The sequence below is a fragment of the Ursus americanus genome, chromosome 34 (genome assembly GCF_024610735.1).
Source record: "Ursus americanus isolate L20-20 chromosome 34, mUrsAme1.1.p, whole genome shotgun sequence".
Lineage (NCBI taxonomy): Eukaryota > Metazoa > Chordata > Mammalia > Carnivora > Ursidae > Ursus > Ursus americanus.
Window position 1 is genome coordinate 17,636,838 of NC_142160.1, and position 12,179 is coordinate 17,649,016.

Sequence of the window (12,179 nt, forward strand, 5' to 3'; positions counted from 1 at the left end):
AGACCTACACCCTTCTCTGTTGCTTTTTAAAGTATAGTGACTCTGTCTACTAGCAAATGTAGCGTAGTGTACTAAATCTTGTTCTCCTAGACTACTTCTAGGAAATCAAACTGCACTCTGAGAGTCCTAAGGCAGAGGAATGTCAGAAATTTGGCTTGAGAAAGAAGGAAAGAAAGCCATTCTACACATTCTGCTGTTTTTTCATAATCCAGCACTAGGTGTAGTTTGATTTTAGAAACGCGGCTTAGGCTCTTTAGTTCTTACCCAGATGTCACACTGCCAATTTACTGTTGTTAAATGTTTCTTGTAAAGTTTGTCAGTATGTGGTAAAGAGCAAAGGTGTATGTGATTTCCTGTTGTAAACATGAGTATGAATTGATTCCTTTTTAGCTTATTTCTGTGTATGCTAGAATCTAGAAAGTCAGGGGGTACCAGAAAAAAGTTGATACTTTTCTGAAGGACCTTGCTTTGGATTGCTCTCTCAGTGTACAATTAGGAAGAATTTATGTCCTGTAATGCAGGGAATATGTATAATGTAGAAACAATTGAAATAACCGATTAAAATACTTAGGTAGATAGATAGATAGATAGATAGATAGATAGATAGATAGATAGATAGAGGAAGGGGATCATGAGAGGTCAATCCAATATAGCAGTTGCAGATTTTTTCTGTAAAGGGCCAGATAGTAAACATTTTAGGCTTGAATTCCGTATTGTTAGTCATAACTATTCAACTCTACTGTTTTAGGATGAACACAGCCATAAACAATACATATTGAATGGGCATAGGTGTGTTCCAATAATACTTAATTTATCAAAATAAGTAACAGGCTGAATTAGTCAATGACCATATTTTGCCAGTCTCTGAGTCAGCGCATTATAGTCAGACATGACCAATAAAGGGGAAAAGATACGGGAAAGCCATTTGAACTAGTATTCTAATGATACTAAAATTGCTATAGGTTAGGATCAGAGATGTACAGCTAATTATAATAAAAGGCAGAAACTAAATGATTTAGAAAGATCAAATCTGAGAAGCATTTGATTTCAATTTAGTGAGCTGGAACAGTATAAAGTGAATATATCTTATGTAAAACTCTGGAACTGTCCAAGTATCAGGCAGCATCCTTTGAAATTTGAGCTTAAAACTTTTAAGGCAAATAAAAGGAAGTGTTCTATTTGGTATGTAGTAATTTGATGCCCCCATTTTCGGGTTGTACAATTGATATGTATAAAAAAAATTGAAAAGTTTAGATACATTGAGATAGATTCATAATATGTACCTAAGTTAAACTAGTATATATGGAACTAATTACATATATTTAGTCTATTGGAGGTAAAAGAAGGTTGTAATTTTCTCAAGAAATGCAGATATATTTTTAGACTGATAACTTTAGTCATGTGTGGGAGTTGAAAAAGTTAAGTTTTAGGAAAAATATAGGGATAAAAATGGTGAGTAAAAATGTACTTGCATTTTGATCTCAGTTTCTTTTAGACTCTTATTTTTTTGAAGACTATTTAGAGGGGCGCCTGGGTGGCTCAGTCTTTGAAGCATCTGCCTTCGGCCTGGGACCCTGGGATCCAGCCCCATGTTGGGCTTCCTGCTCAGTGGGGAGCCTGCTTCTTCCTCTCCCTCTGCCTGCCATTCCCCCTGCTTGTGTTCGTGCTCTCTCTCTCTCTCTCTCTCTCAAATAAAATCTTTTTAAAAAAGACTATTTAGAACAGTTTTAGGGTCACAGGAAAAAGTTGAAGTATAGTTGACATGTAAGGTTACATTAGTTTCAGGTGTACACAGTGATTTGACACCTCTGTATGTTGTGCTGTGCTCACCACAGGTGTAGCCACTTTCTATCACAATACAAGGCTATTACAGTATCATTTGACTGTATTCTCTGTGCTGTACCTTTTTATCCCCATGACTTACTCATTCCATAACTGGAAGCTTTTACCTCCCACTACCCTTCACCCATTTTGCCCAACCCACTCCCCGAGCCCACTGGTAACCATCACTTTATTCTCTGTGTTTGTGTGTCTCTTTGTTTTTGTTTTTTTGGATTCCATGTAGAAGTGAAATCATATGGTATTTATTTCAATTAGCATTGTACCTTCTAGTCTTTACATATCACAAATGACAAGATTTCATTTTTTTTTATGGTGGAGTAATATTCCATTATATATGTGTACCACAATTTTTTAGCCATTTATCTATTGATGGACACTTCAATGGTGTGTCCATCTGCTGGCTATTATAAATAATACTACAAACATAAGTATGCATGTATTTCTTCAAATTACTCTTCTCATTTTCTTTGGGTTGATAACCACCAGTGAAATTATTGGATCATAGAGTATTTGTTTTTAATTTTTTGAGGAACCTCCATACTGTTTTCTGCAATGGCTGCACAAATTTACATTCCTACCAATGGTACATGAGGATTCCTCTTTCTTGATATCCTCGGCAACAGTTGTTACTTGTCTTTTTTATTCTAGTCATTCTGACATGTTTCAGGTGATATCTCGTGGTTTTGATTTGCATTTCCCTGATGATGAATGATATTGAGCATGTTTTCATGTGTCTTTTAGCCATCTGTATGTCTTCATTGGAAAAACGTCTATTCAGGTCCTCTGCCCATTTTTTAATTGGATTGTTTGGTTTCTTTGGTGTCAAGTTGTAGAAATTCTTATATACTTTGGATATTAACCCTTTATCAGATATATTATTTGCAAGTATCTTCTCCCATTCAGTAGGTTGCCTTTTCATTTTGTTGATGGTTTCCTTTGCTGTACAAAAGCTTTTTATTTTGATGTAGTCTCAGTAGTGTATTTTTGCTTTTGTTTCTTGTGCCTGAGGAGAGATACTTTGAAAACTGTTGCTAAGGCTGATGTACAAGAGATTACTGTCTGTTTTCCTTTAGGATTTTTATGGTTTTAGGTCTCAAGGAGTTGAAACTTAGATCCGCACAAAACCTGCATGCAGTTGTTTATAGCAGTTTTATTCACACTTTTATATAAAGCTTATACACATAAATTTTATATTTCAATTTTATAGCCCAGGCTTGTAAGCAACCAAGATGTCATTCAATAGGTGATTGATAAACTATAGCATATCAAACAATGAAATACTATTCACTGCTAAAAGGAAATGAGCTGACAAGTCATAAAAAGATGTGGAGAAACGTTAAATGCATATTACCAAGTGAAAGATGCCAATCTGAAAAGGCTACATATTGTATGATTTCAACTAGATGACTTCTGGAAAACACAAAACTGTGGGTACAGTTTAAAGATCAGTGCTTGCTAGGGCTTGAAGGTGGTAGGGGAGGGATGAATAATTAAAGCACAAGGGGTTTTTAGGGCAGTGAAAATACTCTATATGATATACTCTAAATGATAGGATGATTAATACATATCGTTATGCACTTGACCAAACCCACAGAATGTACAACGCCAAGAGTGAACAGTAATGTAAACTGTGGACTTTGGTGATTATGATGTGTCAGTGTAGGTTCATCAGTTTCAACAAATGTACCATTCTGGTTGGGAATGTTTTTAATGAAGGAGAAAATGGATGGGTAAACGCAAGGGATATATATATATATATATATATATATATATAAATCTATCTCCTTTCAGTTTTTCTGTGACCCTTACTTGTAGATAACATGAAACTATACATAGAAAACCCTAAAGACTCTACCAGAAATCTATTAGAATAAATGTATTCAATAAACTTGCAGATAAATAATTAATATACAGAAATCTATTTCATTTTGATACACTAATAACAGTGCAAAAAGAGAAATTAAGAAAAAAATCCCATTAACAATTGCACCAAAAAGAATAACATACCTAAGAATAAACATAACCAAGGAAAGGAAAGACCTGTACTCTGAAAACTATAATCATTGATGAAACAAATTGAAGACACCAATAGATGGAAAGCTATATATGCTCATTTTTGGAAGAATTGATATCATTAAATGTCCATACAACTCAAAGCAATCTACAGATTAAATATGATATTTTGATAAATATCAACAACATTGCTCACTGAACTAGAACAAATAATCCTAAAATCTATATTGAACCACAAAAGAGCCTGAATAGTCAAAGCAGTCTTGAAAAAAAAATTAAAGCTGGAGATACCACAATCTCAGATTTCAAGATATAATTCAAAGCTATAATAAAACAGTATGATGCACAAAAATAGATACATTGATCAATGGAACAGAATAGAGTGCCCAGAGATAAACCCATACCTATATGGTCAATTGTAACAAAGGAGGCAAGAATATACAATGAAAAGAAGGCAGTCTTTTCAAAAAATGGTGCTAAGAAAATTGGACAGCTACATGCAAAAGAATGGAAATTGGACCACTTTCTTACAGCATACACAAAAATGAAGTCAAAGACCGAAGTATGAGACCTAAAACCATAAAAATCCTAAAAGAAAACATAGATAGTAATTTGAACATTAGCCTTAACAACATTTTTCTAGATTAGTCTGTTCAGTTTTTTGAAGAGTATATCTTTGCTTCATTGTACTGCCTTTTCTCCTTTGTCAAAGATCAGTAGGCTGAATTTATGGAAGTCGGCTCCTGGGCTCTCTATTCTGACCATTGATCTACTTGTCTGTTTGATTGCCAATACCAGTATCATGCTTACTGTAGCTATAATAGTAAGCCTTGAGGTCAGGGAGTGTCAAGTCTCCAACCTTGTTCTTCTCCTTCAATATTATCTCCAACCTTTTTCTTCTTCAATATTATGTTGGCTATTCTGGATCTTTTACCTCTCCATTTAAACTTTAGAGTCATTTTGTCAGTATTCATTAAGTAGTTGGCTGGGATTTTGACTTTAATTGCATTGAATCTGTGGATCATTTTAGGAAACACTGACATCTTGAGAATATTGAATTTTGTTATCCACAAATAAATATGGAGTATCTCTTCATTTATATTCATTTCTTCTTTGATTTCATTCATCAGAGAGTTTGGCAGTTTCCTCTATATAGATCTTGTATATGTTTTGTGAGATTTATACCCAAGTATTAACATTTTTTGGGTGCTAATATAAATGGTGTTATTTTTAATTTTTAAATTCTACTTGTCCATTGTATGTAGAAAAGCAATTGACTGTTGCATACCAACCTTGTATTATGCACCTTAGTATAAGGGCTTATTAGTTCTTGGAGTCTTTTTTTTTTTTTTTTAAGATGTTCTGTATAGATAGATGATCATGTCGTCTGTGAACAGAATCTGCATACCTTTTCCTTTTCTTGTCCTAATGCATTGGCAGGGACTTCTAGTACAGTGTTGAAAAGGAGTGATCAGAGCAACCTCTTTGCTTTGTACCTGAGTGGGAAAACTGAGTTTCTTATCATTAAATATGATGATAGCTGTAGGTTTTTTGATGATACTCTTTATCAAGTTGAAGAAGCTCTCCTTTATTCTAGTTCACTGAGAGTTTTTATCATGAATAGGTGTTGGATTTTGTCATGTAAAACATGTAAAGTTCATATGATCATGTAATTTTTCTTCAGTCACATCTGACTTAAACATGGTTTAGGTGTATTATCTCTTAGAGAAGTTATTTGAACTTGCTAAGCATTAGTTTCCTGTTAGGAACCGTGTACATATGGGAACTTATAAAAAACAGCAGAAATTGGTTGTCTACCGTATAGGTTGTGAGAACTTATGATAATGCATATCAGTGCTTTCCTTAATGTGTATCATGTAATAAACAGTAATTATTAATTTTCAGGTGTCTTTGGCAAATAGTAAAGGGATAATAAGCATAATAACATTAGAAAATAAATTTCTGGGGCGCCTGGGTGGCTCAGTCGGCTAAACTTCTACCTTCAGTTCAAGTCATGATCCCAGGATCCCTGGGATCAAGTGCGTGTCAGGCTCCCTGCTCAGCATTGAGTCTTCTCCCTCTACCCCTCCCCCTGCTCATGCTCGCTTGCTCTCTCTTGCTCTCTCAAAAATAAATAAATAAAATCTTAAAAAAAAAAAAATCTGAAAAATAATGAGGTTAGTTCACCTGATGAGGTGGGTTACTAAGGCCAAATAGAAATTTGAGTGGAGATTGTGGAATGTCTTATGGACTGTGTGGATAATTTTTAGAGCTTAAAATTGCATTTTCTTATTTTTGGATATATTAAGGGGAACATTTGTGTTTTTAATTAGTACACTTAAATCAGAATGACGTTTGCTTTATAATGATTCCTGTTTTTTGAAACAGATTCAAGATTTTTGGAAAGTTACCACTGATTTCTTTACGAATCTCAGATAAAAAACTGCAAGGAATTTTGGAATTGATTGAAAGCATTCCGAAACCCACACCTGCAACTGAAACATATGCCCCTGTCAAACCATTTCAGGTAATATTTTTGCAAAATTGATAAAAGTACAAATTAAAGAAACTTGACAACTTAACCCACAATTTTGGGCAAAACAATTCATTTTCAAGAGACCTTTAAAAATTACATTTTAGGTGCGTCTGGGTGGCTTAATCTGTTAAGCATCTGACTCTGTCTCAGCTCAGGTCTTGATTGCAGGGTTGTGAGTTCAAGTCCCACAATGGGCTCCATGCTGGACATGGAGACTGCTTTAAAAAAAAAGAAAAGTTGGGGCACCTGGGTGTCTCTGTTGGTTAAGTGTCCAACTCGATTTTGGCTCAGGTCATGATTTCAGGGCTGTGAGATTGAGCCCTGCTTTGTACTCTGTGCTGGGCGTGGAGCCTGTTTAAGATTCTCTCTCTCTCCCTGCTGCTGCCCCATCCCCTGCCGTGTTACTCTCACTCTCTAAAAAAAATTTTTTTTTTTTTTTTACATTGTAAAAGAGAAAGTGTTGAAAGAGTAAAAGGTGCAAATAGTAAAGAAAGTTGTATGATAAGTCTGCCTTTCTTCACTTGTCTGGCTTGCAGTCACTCTCCTCAGTGGTAACACTGTCAACTGCCACTTCTCTTGTTTTCCAGAATGTTTATGGCATATACTATGGCATGCTCATGTGTGTATATATATGTATGTACTCTTATGTTCTCAAAATTTATGTAAATTGTATAATTATACTTACTGTTCTGAATCTGTTTTCTTTGCACAGTTATCATATTTTATATACCTTAGAGATAGCTTCATATTAGCGCGTACAGATCTATGTTTTACTTTTATAGAGCAATATAGTATTGAATTGTGCAAGCGTACCATCATTTGCCTAATGTAATCCCCTATTGATGGACATTGATATTGATATGAGTGCTCATAGTTATAACCTACTGCTTTCAGCTTCCTTGTACTTATATTTGGGTATATTTTTATCCATTGGATAAATTCATACAAGTGGAATTGCTCAGTGAATTTTATATTTTCATGAACTTCGCCAAATTTTCTTTTTTAAATTGAGTACTAATTTATAGTCCCACCAGCAGTAAATGAATGTTTGTTTCTCTGTTCTCTTTAGTCTTAAGTATTAACAATTTAAGATTTATTCTATTAAATGAAGAAGTGTTACATTCTGGTTTTGATTTGCATTTACAGGTAACATAGACTTATGTTCTTAAGTTTATTGGGTGTTTGACTTTCTGTTTTTGAAAACTGCTATGTTTGTCTTGTGTTGTGGTTTTTCCAATTAAGGAAATTGTTGCTGTTTGTCCGTTAAAAACTTTTTTTCTTTTTTTCTTGGATTCATTTATTTTTGGGATACCAAAGCTTTTGCTTTTCACATATTCAAAGTTATTAAGGTGGAATGCCTGGGTGGCTCAGTCAGTTAAGTGTCTGCGGTTGGCTCAGGTCATGATCCCAGCGTCCTGGGTCAAGTCCTGAATTGGGCTCCCTGCTCAGCTGGGAGCCTGCTTCTCCCTCTGTCTGCCTCTCACTTCCTCTCTCTGACAAATAAATAAATGAAATCTAGAAAAAAAGGTTATTAAGGTTTTCCTTCATGATTTCTCTGTTTTATTTTATGCACCTTATTTCTTACGAAGAAAATTTCAGAAAGAAAATATCCATTTGGGGCAGCTGGGTGGCTCAGTTGGTTAAGCATCTGCCTTCAGCTCAGGTCATGATATCAGAGTCCTGGGATTGAGTTCCTCATCAGGCTCCTTGCTCAGCAGGGAGTCTGCTTCTCCTTCTACCTCTGCCTCTTCCCACTCTCCCCACCTGTGCTCTCTCTCAAAGAAAATCTTAAAATCCATTCATGTTTTTCTCTTTTTAAAAATTTTCATTTCTTTTCACATTTAACTTTTTTCTTTTGAAATAATTTCAAACTTACAGAAAAATTGTAAAAATAATATAAGGAACTTCATCAAACCCTGTGAGATGCTGACATGTTGTACCATAACCCTGAAAACAGAAGTGTTTTGTAATATTTTTTCATAATCTGTTGCTGAGCTTTTTGTTAACAGTTTCTTTTGAAGAGCAGAGGTTTTAAGTTTTGTTGAAATCCACTTTGTCAGTATTTTCTTTTATGGATGAAGCTTTTTATATCCCATCTCTGAACTCTTTGCCTAACACAAAATCAAGAAGATTTTTCTTGTGTTTTATTCTAGAAATTTTGTAGTTTTAGATTTTATATTCAGCTCCATGATCCATTTTATGTTAAATTTTTAAGTGGTGCATGTGATGAGTTACTCTGTACATTTGTATTTTTCGTTATTTCAGTTTCATTTGTTGAAAACTCTTTCTTTCTCGATTGAGTTGAGCCTGTTTTTTGGCTCTTTTCTACTCCAGTGATACTGCTTTGATTTGTATCTATCCTTTCGCTAATACTATAATGTCTTATTTACTACATGGGTTCATGGTAAGTACTTTTTAATTAATTAATTAATTAATTTTTGTATCCCCTTCTTTAGATGTTAAGGAGAATTTTTCTGGGACCATCTTGTGAGTCTGGTTCTTCCATCAGTTTTATGCTATGTTGACGGCACTTCTGAGTCCCTTCTGTCGTAATATATACTGTATTTTACACTTTTATTTATGTTTCCTTTTTAAATGCCTCTAAGTTTTAGAAAAAGTACTTGCGTAGGTTCATTCTTAGTTCATTCTTAGTTATCACTGAAGCTTAAAAGGACTCTTCTCTCTCCCATCCCCTGGACTTAATCTGTATATCGTAAGGCTGTCAAACCTATGATCTACACTACATGTTCTTTTTAAAATCAAATACCTGTATAAAAATAGGCTGAGAATAACTATGTAATAATTCTTATACTGAATTTCTGTTATGTGTCAGGCCACACATTTGGCTAAGGATTACTGTATAAAGTCATCTGTTAATTATTTATATTCAACACCTAGCCCACCTCTAGATTTTGCATAGTTACTATCTTTAATCCTTATCACAATCTAGCAAGTTAAGTATTAACCGTCATTTTGCCCAGGGAACAGACTCTTAGGTTAAATACTTTGCTAATAAGATCATAAAGCCTGGTAGCTTTTAGCTTGCAGAGCCAAATTTTGAATTCAGGTTTCTTTTTCCCTTTCTGTCTTTAAACAAATCTACAGCCCTACAGCTGACATTCTTTCTGCTGTTTTCATGCTGCTTTCTATATAAATGACATCCTAATCTGCAGGGACTTTATTTTCCACTTTTTCCAAGTTTCCTAAGAAAGTTCAGTACCAGAGACTAGATCATTACTAAGAGTTTTAATTTAACCTGAAGGGGTTTCATAGGTCAGCTAAAGAAAAGTTTTTTAAACAAAGAATCACCCCTTCATGGATGCTTGTTTGGCTTGTCTCAGAAACAGAGTTTCAGTCACAAGTCTGAAAGATTTTAACACCTAAATATCTCTTGAAGCTGGATGTCCTTGTTCTCTTTGTACAATAGATTTTTTCTTCTTAATTTTTATTTCAGCTTTATAAAGGTTCAGTTGACACATAAAACTATAAAATATTAATGTGTACGTTGTGGTGGTTTAATATATGTGTATGTTGTGAAAGGATTTCACCTGTCTAGTGAATTAACACATCCCTTACTTCACATACTGGTTTTTGGTGGGAACATTTTGTTCTGCTCTCTGAGCAGATTCCTGTTATTCAGTACAGTTTTGTTGACGTATAGTCACCATAGTTTACATTAGATCCTCAGCCTTACTCATCTCAAAGCTGGAAGTTTGTACCCTTTTACTTAATTGCTCCCTATTTCCTCCACCCTATAGCCCCTGGCAACCACGTCTACACTCTGTTGCTATGTTTGATCTTTTTGTTGTTAGAGTCTGCATATAAGTGATACTGCGCAGTATCTTTCTCAGTTCAGCTTATTCCACTTAGCATCCTTAGCATCATGCCCTCAAGTTCCATTCATGTTGTCACAAATGGCAGGATTTCCTTCCTTCTCATGGTTGAGTAATTTATGTTATATATATAAAAATATATGTGTGTGTGTGTATATATAATATGTATATGCTTATGTATTGTTTATAAATGCCATGCTGTTATCCATTCATCTGTATGATGGACACTTAGATAGTTTCCCACATCTTGGCTATTACGCTGCAGTGAACATGGGAGTGCAGGTTTCTCTTTGATATCCTGTTTTCATTTTGCTTGGAAAAACCAGGAAAGTGAGATTGCTGGATTATGGTAGTTCCTAGTTTTAGTTTTCTGAGGAGCCTCCCCACTGTTTCCATGGTGGCTGCACCAATTTACATTCCCACCAACGCTGCACAGGAGTTCCTTTTTCTCCATATCCTCTCCAATACTTGTTACCTGTTGTCTTTTTTTTTTTTTCAGTTTTTTTAGAAAATATTTATTTATTCATGAGAGAGAGAGACAGAGGCAAAGGGAGAAGTAGGCTCCCCGAGGAGCAGGGAGCCTGATGAAGGGCTCCATCCCACCGGGATCACTACTTGAGCCAAAGGCAGACGCTTAACCGACTGAGCCACCTAGGTGCCCTTTTTTTCAGATTTTAAAACTTTTTATTTGCATATTAAAAATTGTGCATTCCAGTAATTTAAAACCATTTGAACAAAAATATGGCACTGTGATTAAACCCCATGAACCCTGTTTTATAGCCTGTAAGACACCTTGGGCCAGCTTGTTTTTATTCTAGATTTCACTGTCATCCCACCCAGCATCTTCCTTCACCAAAATGAAAGTTCTTTTCCTTTCTTGCCAGCCAGCTGGCAGATAAGAGTGGCAGACCCAGCCTTCGTTGTCAGTAGTTCTCAGTTCTTTGATGTGAAAAGGATGTAGTATAGTCATTTAAACTTGATCTGACCTCTTTGCATCTTACAAAGTTAGACAGCTAAAAGAAGTAAAATAAGACAGTGCTTGTAAATTTATAGGGCATGTTGGCAGCACATGCCTCATTATGATTCCCTTGCTTGCTTCTCCTGTTCATTTGTTTCTTTTGAAGGTAGTGTATTTCTGTCTTCTTCGATATTGATGTATTGAATTTCTCAATCTCAGCCATACCGGGTTTATCAGACATGGTTGCAGAGGAAGCAGTGTGGCACACAAGCAAGTGAAGTCTGGTCTGTGTAGTAGCCACGCTGGGTCTGTTGTCTTTTTGATAGTGGCCATCCTAACACATGTTGGCTGATATCTCATCATTGTTTTGATTTGCATTTCCTTTATTAGTGATGTTGGGCATCTTTTCATGTGTCTGTTGACCATCTGTATGTCTTCTTTGGAAAATGTCCATTTCTTTCTTCTGCCTGTTTTTTAATTGAATTGTTTGTTTTGCTGAGTTGAATGAATTCTGGATATATATTTTGGATATTAATCCCTTATCAGATATATTATTTGCATTTATTTTCTCCCATTCAGTTCATTGCCTTTTCATTTGTTGATAGTTTCCCTTGCTGTGCAGAAGAAGCTTTTTAGTTTGAGGTAGTCCCACTTGTTAATTTTTGCTTTTGCTGCCTTTGCTTTTCATGTCAGATCCAAAAAAATCATTGCCAAGGTTGCTATCAAGGAGCTTACCTGCCTATGTTTTCTTCTACAGGCTTTATGGCTTTAGGTCTTCCATTCAAGTGTGTAATCCATTTTAAGTTGATTTTGTGTATAAGATAGAGGAGTCCAGTTTTATTCTTTTGCATGTGGCTGTCCAGTTTCCCCAGCACCATTTGTTGAAGAAACTGTCCTTTCCTTGCTGTATATTCTTGGCTCCTTTGCCAAAAATTGACCGTTAATGCATAGATTTATTCCTGGCCTCTCATTTCTGTTCCGTTGATTTATGGATCTG

At 35.2% G+C, this 12,179-nt stretch overlaps 1 protein-coding gene and 1 pseudogene across 3 annotated transcripts in view; one reads left to right on the forward strand and one right to left on the reverse strand.

Moving 5' to 3' along the window:
* The window catches only part of VPS13A (vacuolar protein sorting 13 homolog A), a 226,192-nt gene that overhangs the window by 66,109 nt on the left and 147,904 nt on the right, over positions 1 to 12,179 (forward strand). For all 3 annotated transcript variants that reach the window (XM_045781058.2, XM_045781059.2, XM_045781060.2), the window contains exon 23: positions 6,244 to 6,382. In XM_045781058.2, coding sequence (XP_045637014.2) covers positions 6,244 to 6,382 — 139 coding nt within the window. The remainder of the gene's footprint in view (positions 1 to 6,243; positions 6,383 to 12,179) is intronic.
* Positions 11,302 to 11,423, reverse strand: LOC148107179 (thymosin beta-4-like; annotated as a pseudogene).